Source organism: Coregonus lavaretus (genome assembly GCF_964263955.1).
Source record: "Coregonus lavaretus genome assembly, chromosome: 24".
In the NCBI taxonomy this organism is placed as follows: domain Eukaryota; kingdom Metazoa; phylum Chordata; class Actinopteri; order Salmoniformes; family Salmonidae; genus Coregonus; species Coregonus lavaretus.
In genome coordinates, this window is record NC_140011.1 from 40,790,648 (window position 1) to 40,812,612 (window position 21,965).

The 21,965-nt window shown below is 42.4% G+C and overlaps 1 protein-coding gene across 1 annotated transcript; it reads right to left on the reverse strand.

Moving 5' to 3' along the window:
- Positions 1-367: 367 nt before the first annotated feature.
- On the reverse strand, positions 368-19,322 carry LOC311099745 (uncharacterized protein). The gene is made up of 5 exons (XM_084140485.1): positions 18,813-19,322; positions 12,569-12,638; positions 12,372-12,475; positions 3,743-3,889; positions 368-3,130 (listed from the first exon to the last, which is right to left on the reverse strand). Exons 1-5 carry the CDS (start codon positions 19,003-19,005, stop codon positions 2,469-2,471), a joined length of 1,176 nt encoding a protein of 391 aa, XP_083996611.1. The 5' UTR covers positions 19,006-19,322; the 3' UTR covers positions 368-2,468.
- Between the last annotated feature and the right edge of the window lie 2,643 nt (positions 19,323-21,965).

A 21,965-nucleotide genomic window follows, 5' to 3' on the forward strand; every position in this document is an offset into this window, starting at 1 on the left:
GTACATTAGATTATAGATAAAATGACTGTCAAGCATCGATATTAATTGGAAAGGAGCATCAAGATCACCGTTTTATACGGTATGACTTTCCTCGCTTAAAAACTGTGGATGGAAACGTGGTTATTGTTTATTTTAACAGCATTGATAAAGACCACCATGAAGGTCAAACACAGTCTTAAAAGGTCCACTGCAACCGTTTCTATCTCAATATCAAATCATTTCTGGGTAACAATTAAGCACCTTAATGAGATTATGTTCAATTAAAATGGTCAAAAACATACAAAAATACAGTGAAATCCAAATGTATTGTGACAACTTTGTTTTGTACTTTATTTGAAATTATACAATGACTACGAGGTTAAAGTGCAGACGGTCAGCTTTAATTTGAGGGTATTTTCATCCTTATCGGGTGAACATTTAAAAGTTACAGCACTTTTTGCACATGTTCCCCCCCCCCCCCCATTTTAGGGGACCAAAAGTATTGTGACAAACTCACTTATACAGTGCCTTCGGAAAGTATTCAGACCCCTTGACTTTTTTCAAATTTTGTTACATTACAACCTTATTCTAAAATTGATGTAAAAACCAAATATTATTCTACACACAATACTCCATAATGACGAAGCAAAAACAGGTTTTTAGAATCTTTTGCTAATTTATTTCAATAAATAAACTGGTATTACATTTACATAAGTATTCAGACCCTTCACTCAGCACTTTGTTGAAGCACCTTTGGCAGTGATTACAGCATTGACTCTTCTTGGGTATGACACTACAAGCTTTGGGGAGTTTCTCCCATTCTTCTGTGCAGATGCTCTCCAGCTCTGTCAGGTTGGATGGGGAGCGTTGCGGCACAGCTATTTTAAGGTCTCTCCAAAGATGTTCAATCGGGTTCAAGTCTGGGCTCTGGCTGGGCCACTCAAGGACATTCAGATACTTGTCCCGAAGCCACTCCTGCGTTGTCTTGGCTGTGTGCTTAGGGTTATTGTCCTGTTGGAAGGTGAACCTTCGCCCCAGTCTGAGGTCCTGAGAGCTCTGGAGCAGGTTTTCATCAAGGATCTCTCTGTACTTTGCGCCGTTCATATTTTCCTCAATCCTGACTAGTCTCCCAGTCCCTGCTGCTGAAAAACATCCCCACAGCATGATACTGCCACCACCATGCTTCACCGTAGGGATGGTGCCAGGTTTCTTCCAGACGTGACGCTTGGCATTCAAGCAAAAAGTTCAATCTTGGTTTCATCAGGCCAGCTCTAGAAATAGTCTTGGTGGTTCCAATGTTCTTCCATTTAAGAATGATGGAGGCCACTGTGTTCTTGGGGACCTTCAATGCTGCAGACATTTTTTGGTACCCTTCCCCAGATCTGTGCCGACACAATCCTGTCTCGGAGCTCTATGGAGAATTCCTTCGACCTCACGGCTTGGTTTTTTGCTCTGACATGCACTGTCAACCTTATATAGACAGGTGTGTGCATTTCCAAATCATGTCCAATCAATTGTATTTGCCGCAGGTGGCCTCCAATCAAGTTGTAGAAACATCAAGGATGATCAATGGAAACAGGATGCACCTGAGGGGGGTCTGAATACTTACATAATTAAAGTTATCCATTTTTTTGATTTAATACATTTGCAACAATTTCTAAAAACGTGTTTTCGCTTTGTCATTATAGGGTATTGTGTGTAGATTGCTGAGGATTTTTAAAAGTTTTTAATTCAATTTTTAGAATTAGGCTGTAACGTAACAAAGTGTGGAAAAAAATCAATGGGTCTGAATACTTTCCGAAGGCACTGTATGTGTATTAAAGTAGTCAAAAGTTTAGTATTTGGTCCCATATTCATAGCACACAATGATTACATCAAGCTTGTGACTCTACAAAGTTGTTGGATGCACTTGCTGTTTGTTTTGGTTGTGTTTCAGATTATTTTGTGGCCAATAGAAATGAATGGTAAATAATGTATTGTGTCATTTTGGAGTCTCTTGTATTGTAAATAAGAATATGTTTCTAAACAGTTCTACATTATGTGGATGCTACCATGATTACGGCTAGTCCTGAATGTTGAGTGAATAATGAGGAGTCATAAAGTTACACACAAATATCATACCCCAGACATAACCTCTTACCATTACAATAACAGGGGAGGTTAGCATTTTGGGGGAGGGGGGGGATGATATTTATGCCTCCAACTCATTATTCACGATTCATTCAGGACTATCCATAATCATGGTGCCTCCATATTAATGTAGAAGTGTTTAGAAACATATTCTACTATATTTATTTACAATAAAAGGTGACTCCAAAATGACACAATACATTATTTACCATTCATTTCTATTGGGCACAAAATCATCTGAAACACAACCAAAACAATCAGCAAATGCATTCAACACACTATGTGTTCTCTGATGTTGTGAGAAGTTTTGATTTCGATTGAAGCTCTTCCCACAGTCAGTGCAATGGTAATGCTTCTCTCTAGTGTGTTTTACGCTGGTGGTTCTTTAGAGTAGAGGATGCAGTAAAACTCTTCCCACAGTCAGAGCAGCTATAGGATTTCTCCCCTGTATGTGTTCTCTGATGTTGTACCATACTCCCCTTTTGCGTGAAACTTTTCCCACAGTCAGAACAGCTATAAGGTTTCTCCCCTGTATGTATTCTCTGATGGTATAACAAACTCCCCTTTTGACTGAAACATTTCCCACAGTCAGAGCAGTTAAAAGGCTTCTCCCCTGTATGTATTCTCTGATGGTATACCAAACTCCCCTTATGACTGAAGCTCTTTCCACAGTCAGAACAGCTATGAGATTTCTCCCCTGTGTGTGTTCTCTGATGCTGTTTTAAGTTTGAACTTTGACTGAAACTCTTCCCACAATCAGAGCAATGGTAAGACTTCTCTCCAGTGGGTGTGAGCTGATTCCTTGTTGCCAAAGAGGTCTTGCCACATTCAGTGCCGTATGTTTCCTCCTCTTCTTCTCCTTTGATTTTAACAGTCAGCTCCAGCGTCTGACTTTCATCCTCCATCTTGACTGACTCCATCTTTGGATCCGGCTTGCTCTGGTCACTATGGTTACAGTCCGGACCCAAGGTACCAGGCTGAGGACACTCCCACATTTCCTCTTTCTTTTCTTCTGTCAGAACTCCAGAATATAAACAGAACAAGCGTCAATGAAGAATAATACAATTGATTTCCTATTCACCATCTCTTTCTGAATGACACCTTATTTGTTAGTGCTGAGCGATTAGCCAAAATGTTTTTTAAATTGTTTTATTATTAAACAACTAATTGACCGACATCGGATCAATTACTTGAATTCCATGTAGTTCTCTAGAGAGAAATCATATCACGCTGTAGAGAGTTGTAGTTTTCAATAGGCAAATATTCAACCTAGTTCAGTGCAGAAAACACGGTAATTAACTATTATGAAAGGAAACAATGTGCTCGACTCCACCTTACATAAACTTAGATCGGGTGCTGAATCTTCGTATATAATCCAAAATATCAAAAACAGGACAGAAACATTCGTGCGTCAATAAAAAAATATGTTTATTTACGTTTATTCATCGGAGGGCTGTCCTATTTTTGTTATTTGAATAAACTACAATGTTCATACAAATTCATATTTAAAATCGAAAACTGTGATTATAAATTTTTTCAACCGAAACCAACCTCAAAAAGCAACTCCTCGCTCGGTATTGTTATTTATCCCAACTGGCCTAATACTGAATCTGATACTAATACTGATACTCACTTCGATACATAAAATGATCCACCTCTTCCTCCACATCTTCTTCTTTGATTTTGACATTAAGGTCCAGCGTCTGACTTTCATCCTCCATCTTCATCTTTGGATCTGGCGTGCTCTGGTCACTATGGTAACAGTCAGGACCATGCAGCTCTGTTGAGAAAGAAAAAAAGTTTACTTAGCTAGTGTCGTGTTTTAGGAGAAACTACCAAAGCAGGGCTCAAACTTGGGATGGGCGTGTGAAATAATTTCACTAGTCGAATATTGGGATTCCCCCCCCCCCCCCAATTTTTTTTATTTTAAACTGAATTATTTTATTTGTTTTTACCTTTGCACATCGGGAGAGACCGAGCAGCTTTGCTGCTGCTGCGGGGGAGGGGCCAGTGTGTGTGAGATGGCAGGGGAGTGGACAAGAGCGAGAGAGAGCTGCAGTAGCCAAGCCAGCTCCTCAAAGACTAGTTAGACTACCTAACTTGTAGCAGCCACAATGTTATTTATCATCCGGACCGATGTTGTCAACGAGCACAGCCGGATGTTGGGACAATGTAAACAGCAGTCTGGAGGACCCTCATTCCAAAGACTGGCTGGCCCTGACTGAGATTGTGCTGAACAAGAGATGGCTAAAAGGACATTACCAAATACCTGAATTTTCGGTATGTACAAAGTCGTCATATTGGGTAATTAATCGGTTCAATTTATTGGGTATTACTTCATTACATACTCAATTCCCACTAATACACATTTTAGGCAAAAAGTTTAAAATTATATTTGTTTAACATATTTGATATGTGTTGAATTAGTAATGACAGATCCCAAATATATTTTCACAGATCAACCGCAGAGCTCGATTCCTTCCAGAACAATCTGCTCATGTACGCAGCCAAGAGATGTTCCTTCTTTCCACCCGTGTGTGTTGCTAGAACTCTTTTGGCTGCTATCGACTACAACCTTCACAAAAGACAAGACCTGCCCAGCTCAACAAGGATGGCCAAAGGGAGGTCAACATTTTGTATAGTACTTGATGTAAATACCTTCAAGTTCTCTACTGTATCCTACTATCAATAACTTTGATCATGATTTCACACTACACACAAAAGACTGGGACGCAACAAAGTTTCAGCCACAGAGCAGCTGCAGCTTCTGGGTTCAGTGCTTTGAGCAATGGTACAAAAGGCTGTGGATGCTGTGGACGCAGCCAAAACATCATCTAGATCTGGCCAAAGTCATCATTTTTGGTGGACCCAAGTCAAGCAAGCACTGCTTCTTATCCCTTGCAAAAATAGCCTACAGCTGTGTCTTTACTGAACTCACTAGCGCAGGAAACTGAGGGCCCAGAATATTTTATACAATGTTTCAAGTTCGTTGCAGACAGGCCATGCGTAGCCAATGTGATTTATAGGATATTCTCTACCTGCAGGCTGCAATGTTTTTATTTGTTGGCTTTATGTAGGCTATTTTTACATAGTTGGCAATAGAAGTTACTTTTTAGGTTTGTATAATTTTCATTGACATTTGGATATAATCTTGTTTGACAATAATTTTGAGATATGAAGATATTATAAATTAAATGAAACTGTTCCACGGAAATGTGCATATGAAAACCATAACTGGCACGCAGATCGGTAGAAATGGTAAGATAAATTGGCAATCCACATGAGAAAAGGTTGCCGACTCCTCGTGTAGCCTATTACCGGCAACTTCAGGAGAGTAATGGCAGAATCTGCGAAAGCCAGAAGAAGCGGGAGGAGAATGGTTGGGTTAGGTTTATTTTCTTCTGGTTATCTAGAGATCTGGCTCCCTCTTCAGTCATTTGTGTCTTACTTCATCAAACAGTAAGCTTAAAGCATCAGACAAGCTCAATGCATATAGTTGATTTTATTAAAATACATAGGGTGTGTTTATACTTTATATGGAAAAATACATGTTTAAACATTTAGACCAATTGATTGGTCGAAAGACGACGACTTTCGGTCGACCAAGATTTTCTTTAGTCGGGGACAGCCCTAACCCCAATAAATGTTCATGTTATCGTCACCAATCTACTGCATTATTGTTCAAAATGACTGACTACCACCACCAATTTCTGTATGCTAGCTATGATACCAGCTTATACGCATGGGCGTTTGCATTTCACTTCTAAAAAACTTTAAATGTTATGCAGCGAAAACACCCAAATATATCAAAATCAGACTTTAGTTACTACATTGTGGGCTTGTTACAATACAGATTTGACGAATATCCACTTTGTTAGATCAGATTTGTTGAATGTGTGCCGAACAGGCGTCCTTTTCCCCCACGGTCTGTGTTCCATTGACCTCGTCACCGCATCTATAGCTAACTAGCTAGCTAGACAGGTTCATAAATGAAAATCACATTGTGGCTAAATGTTTAAGTTATTATAATAAACACAACTGGCAAATAAGCGTACTACCATTTCTTTGTACATTTATTGCTAGGTCACATTCCACAAAAAATGTTTTTTGTTTTTTTTGTTTGTGTTATTAGCTAGCTAATTATAGTAGAGAAGATCTTTCACAAAGATGAGTATGACAATGCATCATGTACAATGTCAAAACCGGGCAAAATAGCCAAATATTCATTTTTTGCAGGGTGACAACATTATTTGCTCAACTTAGTTGTTTTACAGACATGACAGTGACATGAAATTATGAAAGATTGCTTGCGAACATGAGCTGAGAGCATCTTTATTTTCTGAAGCAGAAGTCTCACGAGGGTGAGTGATAACAGCAACACACAAGCCAGGAACTGAGAGGCGAGTGCAGCAAGTTAGCTTGATGGCTGCATCTGCTGTATTTATCTTTAGCGGCTTTAGAAAGTTACTTGCCACTTCCTCTCTCTCTAGCAACGTCATTTGAGTGGCCGGGAGTTAGCGCCAAGACACACCTTGCCCAGGCGGCCAGCCCAGAGCAGCATAGGACCAACCCCCTTGTTTTTGTTCAAAGTGAAAAAACAACAAGAATCTGGGTGGTATGGGGGGGGGGGGGGGGGGGATTCCACCTTTAAATAATTTACTAATCACATAAAATAAATAATCTTCAGAAAAGTATTTTTCAAAGCAACAAAATAACTAGGGCTTTACAACGGTGAAAACTTGAGTTAAGAGGGTTAAAACCTTCCTAGAAGTCACAGAGGGTGCACAGAGAGTTATGTCAAAATGATGAATTTGTCTTTGTTCATATAAAAAACGGATTGATCAAATGTTCCATGTGGTCTATATGAAAGGGCAATTCATTCCATATAACAGGATTTTAAAGTTCAATATTGTTGCACAATTTCTACTTAAACTATCAAAATGGTTCAAATAGTACAATACACAAAGTGTCATTTCGAAATTCGGTTGTGCATCAGCAGTTTTTCTGCTGTTATGTCAGTCACTGACAGTCACTCAACTATCCCGAGTATATTATATTATATTAGTCCCTGGACAATACAGTAGACAAGCTCAGGGCGAGGATCTCCTTCCAGAGAGACATCAGGGACTGTAACATACTCTGCTTCACGGAATCATGGCTCTCCGGATATACTGTCCCTGTCCATACAGCCAGCTGGGTTCGCAGTACATAGTGCAGATAGGAATAAAGAACTCTCCGGGAAGAAGAAAGGGGGAGGTGTATGTTTCATGATTAACTACTCATGGTGTGATTGTGGTAACGTACAGGAACTCAAGTCCTTTTGTTCACCTGACCTACAATACCTCAACCAAATGTTGTCCGTATTACCTCCCAAGAGAATTCTCTTCGGTTATCGACACAGCCGTGTACATTCCCACTCAAGCCGATACCCCGACGGCCCTCAAGGAACTACACTGGACTTTGTGCGAACTGGAAACCGCATATCCTGAGGCCGCATTTATTGTAGCAGGGGATTTTAACAAAGCAAATCTGAGGGAAATGAAGTTCTATCAACACATTGCCTGTAGTACTTGCGCTTCAAAAACTCGACCATTGTTACGTTCCCCTTCCGGGATGGCTACAAGTCCCTCCCCCGCCCTCCCTTCGGAAAATCAGATCATGACTCCATTCTGCTCCTCCCTTCCTATAGGCAGAAACTCAAAAAGGAAGTGCTGGTGCTAAGGTCTATTCAAAGCTGGTCTGACCAATCGGAATCCATGCTTCAAGATTGTTTTGATCACGCGGACTGGGATATGTTCCAGGTTGCCTCTGAGAATAACATTGACGTACACACTGACACGGTGAGGAAGTGTATAGGGGATGTTGCTCCCACTTTGACGATTAAAACCTACCCAAGCTATAAAATAAAGAAAAAAAAACGTGGTTGATGGCAGCATTCGCACAAAACTGAAAGTGCGAACCACCGCATTTAACCACGGCAAGGTGACTGGGAATATGGTTGAATACAAACAGTCCAGTTATGCCCTCCATAAGGCAAACAAACAGGCAAAACGTCAGTAAAGAGATAGTGGAGTCGCAATTCAGCAGCTCAGACACGAGATATGTGGCAGGGACTCCAAACAATCACAGATTACAAAGGGAAAACAAGCCACGTCGCGGTTACCGACGTCTTGCTGCCGCACAAACTAAACACCTTCTTCGCCCGCTTTGAGGATAACACAGTGCCACCGATGGGGCCGCTCCCGAGGACTATGGGCTCTCGTTCTCCGTGGCCGACATGAGTAAGTCATTTAAGAGTGTTAACCCTCGCAAGGCTGCCGGCCCAGACGGCATCCCTAGCCGCGTCCTCAGAGCATGCACAGACCAGCTGGCTGGAGTCTGCTGTCCCCACTTGCTTCAAGATGTCCACCATTGTTCCTGTACCCAGGAAAGCAACTGAACTAATGACTATCACCCCATAGCACTTACTTCAGTCATCATGAAGTGCTTTGAGAGGCTAGTTAAGGATCATATCACCTCCACCTTACCAGATACCTGACTCCCTAGACCCACTGCAATTTGCATACCGCCCCAATAGATCCACAGACAATGCAATCGCACTGCCCTATCCCATCTGGACAAGAGGAATACCTATGTAAGAATGTTGTTCATTGACTAAAGCTCAGCCTTCAACACCATAGTAGCCTCAAAGCTCATCATTTAGCTCGGGGCCCTGGGTCTGAACTCTGCCCTGTGCAACTGGGTCCTGGACTTTCTGACGGGCCACCCCCAGGTGGTGAAGGTAGGAAACACCTCCACTATGCTGATCTTCAACACAGGGGCCCCACAAGGGTGCGTGCTCAGCCCCCTCCTGTATTTGCTGTTCACCCATGACTGTGTGGCCATGCACGCCTCCAACTCAATCATCAAGTTTGCAGACGACACAACAGTGGTAGGCCTGATGACGAGACAGCCTACAGGGAGGTGGTGAGGGACCTGGCAGAGTGGTACCTGGAAAAATAACCTCTCCCTCAACAAAACGAAGGAGCTGATCGTGGACTTCAGGAGACAGCAGAGGGAGCACGCCCCCATCCACATCAATGGACCACAGTGGAAAAGGTGAAAAGCTTCAAGTTCCTCTGTGTACATATCATTGACAATCTGAAATGGTCCACCCACACAGACAGTGTGGTGACAGCGCCTCTTCAACCTCAGGAGGCTGAAGAAATGTGTCTTGGCCCCTAAGACCCTCACAAACTTTTACAGATGCACCATTGAGAGCTTCCTGTCGGGCTGTATCACCGCCTGGTAGGGCAACTGCACTGTCCGCAACCGCAGGGCTCTCCAGAGGGTGGTGTGGTCTGCCTGCCCTCCAGGACATCTACAGCACCCGATGTCACAGGAAACCCAAAAATATCATCACGCACCCGAGCCACGGCCTGTTCACCCCGCTATCATCCAGAAGGCGAGGTCAGTACAGGTGCATCAAAGCTGGGACCGAGAGACTGAAAAGCTTCTATCTCAAGGCCATCAGATTGTTAAATAGCCATCACTAGCCGACCTCCACCCAGTACCCTGCCCTAAACTTTAGTCACTGTCACTAGCCGGCTACCACCTGGTTATTCTACCATGCTCCTTACAGGCTGCTGCCCTATGTAATTAGACATGGGACACTGGTCACTTTAATAATTTTTACATACTGTTTTACTCATTTCATATGTACAGTGCATTAGAAAGTATTCAGACCCCTTGACTTTTTCCACATTTTGTTACGTTACAGCCTTATTCTAAAATTGATTACATTGTTTTTTCCCCCCTCATCAGTCTACACATAATACCCCATAATCACAAAGCAAAAACAGGTTTTTAGAAATGTTTGCAAATTTATAAACAAAAACAAAAACGGACATATCACATTTACATATTTATTCAGACCCTTTACTCAGTACTTTGTTGATGCACCTTTGACAGCGATTACAGCCTCGAGTCTTCTTGGGTATGACGCTACAAGTTTGGCACACCTGAATTTGGGGAGTTTCTCTCATTCTTCTCTGCAGATCCTCTCAAGCTCTGTCAGGTTGGATGGGTCTCTCCAGAGTTATTTGATCAGGTTCAAGTACGGCCTCTGGCTGGGCCACTCAAGGACATTCAGAGACGAATCCCGAAGCCACTCCTGGATTGTCTAGGCTGTGTGCTTAGGGTTGTTGTCTTGTTGGAAGGTGAACCTTTGCCCCAGTCTGAGGTTCTGAGCGCTCTGAAGCAGGTTTTCGTCAAGGATCTCTCTGTACTTTGCTCCGTTCATCTTTCCCTTCGATCCTGACTAGTCTCCTAGTCCCTGCCACAGAAAAACATCCCTACAGCATGACATTGCCACCACCATGCGTCACCATAGGGATGGTGCCAGGTTTCTTTCAGAAGTGACGCTTAGCATTCAGGCCAAAGAGTTCAATCTTGGTTTCATCAGACCAGAGAATCTTGTTTCTCATGGTCTGAGAGTCCTTTAGGTGCCTTTTGGCAAACTCCAAGTGGGCTGTCATGTGCCTTTTACTGAGGAGTGGCTTCCGTCTCACCACTATAACATAAAGGCCTGATTGGTGGAGTGCTGCAGAGATGGTTGTCCTTCTGGAAGGTTCTCTCATCTCCAGAGGAACTCTGGAGCTCTGTCAGAGTGACCATCGGGTTCTTGGTCTGACCAAGGCCCTTCACCCCCTGATTGCTCAGTTTGTTTATTTTATTTATTTCCTTTTTTTAGGAACTCAGTCGGGTCTCTACTTACTGTTGAGTGTTAGAATACACAAGGTGTAATTTCGAAAATGTGGTTGTGCATCAGCAGTTTTTCTCTTGTTATGTCAGTCACTGACAGTCACTCAATTAGCCCATGTGAGATTGGTCTAGCGGCCAGCTATCTAAACTTGATGGTCGAATTACCAACCGGGATTGATTTAGTTAGTCACTCTCACATCATATAAAAAACGGCAAACATTTCTCTCCCCCCCATGACAAAATGTGTAGAATGGTATGAAATGTTATAAAATTGCAAAATCTTATCTCCGTAGAATTGCTGCAAACATGCTTTAAAACTGCAACATTGTCTCTACGCCCCATGGAAAAATGTGTAGAATTGCAGGAAATTAACTCTAGAACTAAAACAAAGTATCTGCTGTCAAGAGAGGAGCCGCTAAAATGTTTTGCTCGCAACAACATTTTGCATAGGGCCCCCAAAAGGCAAGGGCCCCCAAAAGGCTAGGGCCCCCAAAAGGCTAGGGCCCCCAAAAGGCTAGGGCCGGCTCTGACTGCACGTGTGGGTATGGATGTGGGTAGAAAGAGCAGCAAGCCACTGTGGCGCCTCATGATGAGTTCTGATTTTTTGCCCATCCCAAACCAGGAAACCATGGGGTTTTGGGGGAAATGCACTAGGACTGCGGTGGGAGGATAGTCTTACATTGCCCCATGAGAAAACTTGTCTGAAACCCAGTGTGTGTGTGTGTCTTTACGTTGTCAGAAAGGACAGAAGATATGGATGCCTTATAGTGCTGAGCAATTAGTGCTTTTGTTCGGTTTCAGTTAGATTCTTAAAATATCACGATTTTCATTTTTTAAAAATATATATTTAATTTTTTTACATTAAATGCACTACACTAAACGCAGAATAAAACAATTCATAAAAGTCTCATGATGGTAGTGACTGCCCATTACTGCTTATCACTTATTAACCATAATTTATTCACATTATTCATCTTTAATAAAATATTTTCGTTGTTGTGTATATTACATTTGTTTTATTTGATGACTATCATTTCATTCCAAGTCATCATCATCTCTTCTCTATAGAGCTGCTGTCTGACAAAATTACAATTTTGTAGTTCTACAAAGTAAATAAGGCATACTTTTATGCTGCTGAATACCAACTATCAATCACTTAGATCATGTATTTTCAGGTAGAGATACCTCGCGAAGCAACAGCTGCACTCTTCTCTATTCCGTAGTAGCAGTTGTAAAAGAAACAGACTGGACGACTAGATGCGCAATGGATTCTGGTCATTGTAGTGAACTACCACTTTTTATGCACTAAACTATGTAGAATATTGGCCTGTTGGAAACTACAACTCCCTACTACATTGCGCAGTTCAGGCTTGATCTTATTTATCTCTAAAGAAACTGTGCAATGTACGTATTGAGCTCACAGAAGAAGAAAAAAATCGAACTAAATTAAATTAAAATAATTGAACCGACGTCTGTCAATTAGTTGTTTAAAAACCGAAAACTAATATAACTGTGTCTACCTTCAGCACATTCAGGAAGGACATCAACCTCTGTGTCTGGACTTTCCATGGCAACAGCACTGCCGTTAGACTGGACTTTACTGTGTCTTGTCTTTGTTGAGTTTCTAGGGACCACAGTAGAGTTCAAGTGAGAATTAGCAATTTTATGAAAATGCATTTAAAATGGTAAACACGAAATGTAATGAATACAAACATACCTTGTCTGTTTGCCTTGGGGAAATATTGATGGAACAAAATCGGGGCTGTCATAGTCCATAGAAGGTTCTCCTGGTTGTAAAGAAGTATTGTGATTAGCAAATGGACTGGCAAGTAGGCTAACAATGCTAGCAAGCTTATCTGACTTACTAGAAGGTTATTTTATCTTGGCTTGCTAAACTATGTCAAAATCATCCTTAAGTATCTAGAATGGATTGTGTAGGTAAAAAAATAAAATCGGTACCATTGACTTGCGTTGGATGTACCACAAATGCTAAAAAGTTCGCATTTGGAAACAGTGGCATGGTAAACAAAACTAAAGAATTGAATTGCTGTCATACCTTGTCCATTGCAGGGTATGGAAACCAATATGTTATTTTGTAAATTGAGTTAATTATCCCTTTAAAGCTAGAATCCTTAGTTGCTACATCCATTTTTAGACTTATAAATGAATGATATATACCCACTGATTCTTGAAGATAGCAGTAACTTATAAATGCCTCAGGAGCTTAGTTTAACTGTCGTACCACATCAGAACCCAAAATATAAGCTTGTTTTACTCCAATGTTTGGAAACAATGTAAAAGAAAAACACTTTATAGCCTCAACATTTTTGGAAATCACCTTCCCAGTCAGTCTATTGAGTGTATTGGACATTCATATTGCAATGTACAGCCTTACCTATGGATCTTGGGTCCATGAAATGGGGTATCAGCCTACTTTGTGAGACCCACAGATTACAATTTTAAAGAGTTTAAACAAATATGACTGACCACCTCGATTCGGTCTTCTCGATTCGGTCTTATGTAGCAACATTTGAAATTGTGTTTTTTTACATTGGATAAAAGTAGAGACTCAGAGCTAGAAACATACACTACAGTTGAAGAACAAAGTAATTCTGCTTTGAAAGTTGATAAACTTGTAACCCCACTTTTGAGAAAATGGCCCTTGAATGTTTTGGTGCACCTACTGGAGAGCTCTTCTTTGTCTACACCCATTCAGCATCGTTCACACCCTCTTAAGCCTTAGCCCAACCCATCTCTTTAAGGATTCACATGTGGCCAGTATGAAAAAAATATATATGTATTTACTAACTGTAAGTCGCTCTGGATAAGAGCGTCTGCTAAATGACTAAAATGTAAAAATGTGGTAAACACATGCTATATCCAATAAAATCTAAATGTATTTGTCACATGCACAGGATACAGAAGGTGTAAACGGTACAGTGATAGTACTTGCATAGTAGCAATATCAAACACAGAAAGTGTCCAGATAAAAATATGTTCTAAATATTTTATCGTTATTAGATGACACTTACCCGACACACTTGTCTAAATGAAGGAAATGCTATAATCACCCCTCACACACATCTAGTTAAGTGGATGGATCACTATTGTCTAGACATGTACACATGTTCAGGATATACAATCGATGGCCGTAATAACCCCCAGACACACCTGCTAATTTGATGGGTCATGTAATAATCCGGCTGAAGTGGAGACTTTTGTTTAGACATTTACATTTAAGGTAGGTAGCTAGAAAGCTAGCTAAACAACGAACCGGCATAACCCCAACTCATACTACTACCAATACAAACATTGTCATAGCTGTAGTATGAATCTGCAGGTAGCTAAAGCTAACAAACTAGGTTTAATTTTAGTTAGCTAACATTAGGCTATATCTAGCAATGCAAATGGTTTTCTGATTCAAATAATATTACTACACAGATCATACACGTAACGTTAGCTAGCGAGCCTTCAAGCTAACGTTTGCTAACTAACAGTACGCTTTAACTTGCAATAAAAAACAACTTTCTGACTAAATTCGAAACTTTTATCTGGGAAATGTAGCTAGACTCTTACCCGTATACATGGATGAAAGCTTCACGGCAAACAGGAACCATTTAACTCCGTTTTGTTTGTAGCTACTTGTTTGGCCAGCGTTGTGTCAAGTCACTCTGGTTCACACTGACCGTGGCGTGTGCAGAAAGTAGCCCATCACTTTTTCCTCCTGGTCTGTCGATAGCGCCTGCTAAATTCAGGGTATCAATGTTGTTGAGAAAAGTAGCAAAACGTATGTAGTTCTCGATGGTTAACGTTATATCTTTCAAAAACGGCGCGGTATAAAGGACTGTCAACACATACTGAACAGCTCACGTTATAGACATAGGCGTGTTACATGGCAGACCAATCCAAACTCATGTCCCGGCATGTCCAGCCCATACATTATCTCAGCCAATCATGGCTAGCGGGAAGGTTCCTGTCTTTTTCCATGGCTAAACCAACTAGGCTCGTAATTTAACAATTTTATTCATAACTATGGATGGAATACAAGTTTGTTATTAAGGCACATGAAAGTTCACATGTTCCAGAAGGCATTTCTGCCAAACAACGCATTTTGATAAAAATAAAATGTTCAAATGCTGCTCCTGTGAAGTAGTGACGTGCGACATACGCCTAGTTTCCTGAAACAATTCACAAATATTAGCGTCGTAACTGTGGGAAATCACCTTCCCAGTCAGTCCATTGTATGTATTGGACATTCATATTGCAATGTAAAGCCTTACCTATGGATCTTGGGTCCATGAAATGGGGTATCAGCCTATCCCTCAGGTGATGTGAGGGCAGTGCTTTGGCAAAGTGGGTGGTGGATGTAGTTACATCCTGCCTGGCTGGCCCTGTCAGGGGGTATTGTCGGACGGGGCTACAGTGTCCCCCCCCCCATGCCCCCTCTAATTCTCCCATCTCTCGCCCCTAGCGGAGGACCTGAGCCCTAGGACTATGCCTCAGGACCACCTGGCTGGCCTGATGACTCCTGGCTATCCCCGTCCCCAGTCCACCTGGTCGTGCTGCTGATCCAGTTTATGCCTGGGGCTATGGAACCCTGACCTGTTCAATTGATTTGTAGACATTTTAAAACAGGTATTTTTCCATATGTGTTTTATTAATTTTTATAGCCTCTTTTTTCTCCCCAATTTCGATCTTGTCTCATCGCTACAACTCCCCAACGGGCTCGGGAGGCGAAGGTCGAGTCATGCGTCCTCACTTCTTAACACCTGCCCGCTTAACCCAGAAGCCAGCCGCACCAATGTGTTGGAGGAAACACCATTCACCTGACGACTGAGGTCAGCCTGCAGGCGCCCTGCCCTCCACAAGGAGTCGCTAGAGCGCGATGAAGCAAGGCCCCTTTACTTTTTCCACATTGTTACGTTACAGCGCTATTCTAAAATGGATTAAATCGTCCCCCCCCCCCCCCCTCATCAATCTACCCCATAATAACAAAGCAAAAACAGGTATTTAGAAATGTTTGCAAATGTATTCAAAATAAAAAACTGAAATATAACATTTACATAAGTATTCAGACCCTTTACTCAGATGGACGTCATATTCTCTGTGTCTTGCTTTCTCTTAGTCAATCACACTTCTGTGAAATCAAACTGTCCACTTAGGAAGCAACACTGATTGACAATAAATTTCACATGCTGTTGTGCAAATGGAATAGACAACAGGTGGAAATTATAGGCAATTAGCAAGACACCCCCAATAAAGGACTGGTTTTGCAGGTGGTGACCACAGACCACTTCTCAGTTCCTATGCTTCCTGGCTGATGTTTTGGTCACTTTTGAATGCTGGCGGTGCTTTCACTCTAGTGGTAGTATGAGACAGAGTCTACAACCCACACAAGTGGCTCAGGTAGTGCAGCTCATCCAGGATGGCACATCAATGCGAGCTGTGGCAAGAAGGTTTGCTGTGTCTGTCAGCGTAGTGTCCAGAGCATGGAGGCGCTACCAGGAGACAGGCCAGTACATCAGGAGACGTGGAGGAGGCCGTAGGAGGGCAACAACCCAGCAGCAGGACTGCTACCTCCGCCTTTGTGCAAGGAGGAGCAGGAGGAGCACTGCCAGAGCCCTGCAAAATGTGCATGTGTCTGCTCAAACGGTCAGAAACAGACTCCATGAGGGTGGTATGAGGGCCCGACGTCCACAGGTGGGGGTTGTGCTTACAGCCCAACACCGTGCAGGACGTTTGGCATTTGCCAGAGAACACCAAGATTGGCAAATTCGCCACTGGCGCCCTGTGCTCTTCACAGATGAAAGCAGGTTCACACTGAGCACATGTGACATACGTGACAGAGTCTGGAGACGCCGTGGAGAACGTTCTGCTGCCTGCAACATCCTCCAGCATGACCGGTTTGGCGGTGGGTCAGTCATGGTGTGGGGTGGCATTTCTTTGGGGGGCCGCACAGCCCTCCATGTGCTCGCCAGAGGTAGCCTGACTGCCATTAAGTACCGAGATGAGATCCTCAGACCCCTTGTGAGACCATATGCTGGTGCGGTTGGCCCTGGGTTCCTCCTAATGCAAGACAATGCTAGACCTCATGTGGCTGGAGTGTGTCAGCAGTTCCTGCAAGAGGAAGGCATTGATGCTATGGACTGGCCCGCCCGTTCCCCAGACCTGAATCCAATTGAGCACATCTGGGACATCATGTCTCGCTCCATCCACCAACGCCACGTTGCACCACACTGTCCAGGAGTTGGCGGATGCTTTAGTCCAGGTCTGGGAGGAGATCCCTCAGGAGACCATCTGCCACCTCATCAGGAGCATGCCCAGGCGTTGTAGGGAGGTCATACAGGCACGTGGAGGCCACACACACTACTGAGCCTCATTTTGACTTGTTTTAAGGACATTACATCAAAGTTGGATCAGCCTGTAGTGTGGTTTTCCACTTTAATTTTGAGGGTGACTCAAAATCCAGACCTCCATGGGTTGATACATTTGATTTCCATTGATAATTTTTGTGTGATTTTGTTGTCAGCACATTCAACTATGTAAAGAAAAAAGTATTTAATAAGATTTTCATTCATTCAGATCTAGGATGTGTTATTTTAGTGTTCCCTTTATTTTTTTGAGAAGTGTACAATAGGTGTAGACCTTACTGTGAAATGCTTACTTACAAGCCCTTAACCAAGAATGCAGTTCAGTTAAGAAAATATTTACTAAATAAACTAAAGTAAAAAAAATAAAAATAAAGTAATACAATACAATAACGAGGCTATATACAGGGGGTACTGGTACCAAGTCAATGTGTGAGGGTACAGGTTAGTCCAGGTAATTTGTACATGTAGGGAGGGGTAAAGAGACTATGCATAGATAATAAACAGCGAGTAGCAGCAGTGTAAAAACAAAAGGGGGGGGGGGGGTCAATGTAAATAGTCTGGTTGTCCATTAATTGTTCAGCAGTCTTATGGCTTGGGGCTAGAAGCTGTTAAGGAGCCTTTTGGTCCTAGACTTAGCGCTCCGGTACCGCTTGCTGTGCGGTAGCAGAGAGAACAGTCTATGACTTGGGTGACTGGAGTCTTCGATAATTTTTTGGGCCTTCCTCTGAATGCCCTACTCCATGGGTAGGAAACCCTGGTCCTGGAGTGCCGCAGGCAATTGATGTTTTGATTTACCCAACCTGGAACACCAGGTGTGTTCAATTTAGGCAATCACTGAACTGATCAATTAGCTCAGTTGGTCAGGTGTGGTGCCTAGTTAGAACAATATCCTGCAGTACCTGCCGCACTCCAGGAACAGGGTTGCCTACCCCTGCCCAACTCGTTGAAAAAAAACTATTTTGCTCAAAACATTTATTTACCCTTTAGTGAGTGTACTTTACTGTATTTATAAATTACTTGGGATATTGCTTTTCAACTGGAAAAGTAAAAAAAAAAATCACTGCATGTACTCAAGTCCCACAAGAAGAGCTACTACACTAATATTTGTGGGTGTCACTGAGTAGGCTGATACCTATGGATCTTGGGTCCATGAAATGGGTTAAGGTTGTACACATTGCAAGAGAAGTATGCCCACAACTCAATTACTTAGTCTAATACATCCACAATGCGATTTCAAAGATTTTGATTTGTGTCAAATTAACTAGTTCTCTTTTGTTGAATTTATATAAAAACATTCCAACCCATGTTTAGTTTTATCTAGTACAATTGTGTGATGATTCCTCAATTTCTATCCGTTTGCATCAGTTAACAGGGAGGTACTTTTATTTTAAAGGCGAACCGCCGAATCCACTATTGTTGTTCACGACACACACGTGAATTTAAGTGGTTGGATACATTTCTCAAACCCCATCCCCTAACTTTTTAGCGAAACAAAGGCGGGATTTCGCTTTGTTATTTTTATTGATTATGTGATTCTAGCTTTAACTAGCGAACGTATTAGCATTTGCTAACCAGCCCGAACACACTTACCAGAGATGAAATGAGCTCCACACAAGCTATAATCACCCCTCAGACCATCAGGGCCCCAATCCACTCGTTTTATGGCTTGCAGCCACAACCGTCTTCTATTCTTTTGGAAGGGATGAGATCCTCTTGGTATAGTGAAGAATCTCCAGCCCTGACCACCTCGATTAGCACAATTCACCGCACAGCAGTTTCTCATTGTTGTTGCTAACTAGCTACACAAATACACTAGGAAGTACCTAAATATATTTGATGGTCTGTGCTATGTTCGGTCGAGCTAAAGGCTTCGTGATGGGACTCGTGATACCGGAGCTCCGAGTCTCGGATGACGTTTTCAAAGCACTAGCAAAGCACTAGCTACTGAACCGACCACTGAGGTATAACATCAAGAACTGGAGACTGCGTCCAAGATGTCCGACCGTTGTTTTCAAGGTAATCAGAGAGGAAGAGGCGAAGCGAGAGGATTTACTCTGCCCAAAATCTGTCCACGTGAGACAAGTTCTTTTTTGTTGTTGTATGGAGGTCTATGAGAGATTGTCGAATTACGTGAGGCTTATTTGATTGAATGGAAGTTTCGTAATGTTTAGGCTATTACATAAGCTCAGTGGTTAGGCCAATTTATTAGATACACCACACTGTTCACGAAAATGGATCACTCCTACAGACGGTGAGTCATCTTCTTCTATAGTATATTGGCGTTTGCACAATTTGGTATACATCCAGACCTCTACTGTGTGGGATGGAAATAGAGAAACGGAACAAACTACCAAACTACCGACAAAAAATTAAGTTAACTAAATCAAACAACGTTTCTGTTAAAAATAAAACAGATCTGAACCCTACACTGTCCCAAAAACCTTTCTGCCTCAGCCACAATAATGTCCAGTTTCTTTGACTTCTTTGAGACTTGAGTTTATAACTGTGGCAATGAATGCCACTGTCAAGTTGCGTCAATTCAAATCTGGTATAGGAACAAAAAGAGGTCAATACACGTCTTCTAAAATAGACTAGTATTTTAATTAATGCAGACACTTGAATGGTAAATATGATGTTCGTATATACGGGTCCACTGAAAAACCACGCAGGGCAGTCAGAGAACTGAGCCATTGTTATGTTCTTCTTTAAATACTCTGACAGAGAGAGTTCCTGCTCCAAGCAGGCCTATCAGAGTAGAGACTGAGTGTGGTTTAGACTTACTCAGCCTATCGTTGGCGCACAGGCTGGTCCCAGCCCCTTGGCGCTTCACTGTTGCCAGGCATTAGTTGTTATCTCCACAACTTGTCTCGAGTCAGCAACCCCAGACACAGTTTGTCCTTGAGCGGTTTAACAAAGAGGCAGTGTGTGTGTGTGTCACAAGCCTTATCTCACCCTACCCCCTAACAGTTAATAATAAATAATAATAATAATAATAATATGCCATTTAGCAGACGCTTTTATCCAAAGCGACTTACAGTCATGCGTGCATACATTTTTTGTGTATGGGTGGTCCCGGGGATCGAACCCACTACCTTAGCGTTACAAGCGCCGTGCTCTACCAGCTGAGCTACAGAGGACCACATTAATCACAGCTTGTTATATTAAACAATCTATATCAGTACAGCACAAACCTATTATGTTTAATCATTAATGGATTCTTTCTAAGCTAACAGCACATCTAAAATGTAAGATAATAATTTCCCACACCACAAAATCCACCTTTTTATCACAGTCTTTTGACTGGCAGCTAACATTTACTACAGGTTGTGGTGCATCTAATACCATATCTTCACTAGTGTCACTTGTTTTCTCAACTCTTTTAATCACCTCCACATAGGAGATTTGATTGACCGCTCTAAGTTTTGCCACCTCAATCTCCTTCACCCTTACAGGGCACTCCAGGAACTTGGGGTCATGATCCCCACCACAATTGCAACACTGTCGTCCTTCTACACACCTTACTTCTGTATAATCCGTCCTACTTTTTTTTTTTTTTTTACACTGCAGTGGTTTGGGGCCACATGTGTAGGTACTGTAGGTGCTCTTTTAAAGAAAACAGGACCGACAGACTATCTTCTTTTTCTCCATTCACCCAGTTGGTCAGACGCCGGGCACCAACCACACCAGGAATTCTCTTCAGGTATTCAACCTGAACATCCGTCGTCACCCCTGAGATGACTCCTTTGACGGGTGCTCTACTCCGAAGTTCAAAACACAATACTTCTGTTGTCCAGATTATTTTGAGGCCCACTGCAATCTTCCTCTGCTCTTCAGAAATACAATTAATCAAAATAAGACCACTCCTGGTCACTTTGATAGACCAGCGCATATATTCACAATTTGACACCTCAAACGGGTCTCCCGCATATGCACCCTTACGCAACAAACGCATCCCAACATGAAACGATTAATTATTGTTCATACACGTATCCTCCACTCCAATTTTAGACAATTTCCTTTTTGTTCGATTTTTCAACACTAATGTTGTCCATTCAGGACATTCTTCACCAACTTTGCTCGACTCGAACTCAGCATCCACTTCCGCCATCTCTCAAACAGTGAGTCATGTAGCTGTGGCTTGCTATATGAAGCAGGCAGACAGGCATCGAGGCATTTAGTTACTGCTCAATTGAACGTTAGAATGGGCAAAACAAGTAACCTAAGCGACTTTGAGCGTGGTATGATTGTCGATGCCAGGCGCTCCGGATCCATTATCTTAGAAACGTCCGCCCTCCTGGGCTTTTCACACACGGCTGTGTCTAGGGTTTACCGAGAATGGTGCAACAAACAAAAAATGAAGGAGAATGGCAAGAATCGTGCAAGCTAACAGGCGGGCCACAAACAGACAAATAACGGTTAGTACAACAGTGGTGTGCAGAATGGCATCTCAGAACGCACAACTCGTCGATCCTTGTCACGGATGGGCTATTGCAGCAGACGACCACACCAGGTTCCACTCCTATCAGCTAGAACCAAGAAGAAACAGCTCCAGTGGGAACACACGCGATTACCAACACTGGACAATTGAAGAGTGGAAAAACTTTGCCTGGTCCGACGAATCCCTGTTCCGTCATGCTAATGGCAGAGTCAGGATTTGGCGTAAAAATAATGACTCCATGGACCCATCCTGCCTGGTGTCAACGGTACAGGCTGGTGGCAGTGGTGTACTTGGTGTGGGGAATG

Coding starts and splice junctions, on each gene's coding strand:
- LOC311099745 (XM_084140485.1), bottom strand. CDS start 19,005: ATGAGAAACTGCTGTGCGGTGAATTGTGCTAATCGAGGTGGTCAGGGC. Junction 3,890..12,371: donor CCTTCCTGAATGTGCTGAAG/GTAGACACAGTT, acceptor CTTTCTCAACAG/AGCTGCATGGTCCTGACTGT. Junction 3,131..3,742: donor GGATCATTTTATGTATCGAA/GTGAGTATCAGT, acceptor TATATTCTGGAG/TTCTGACAGAAGAAAAGAAA.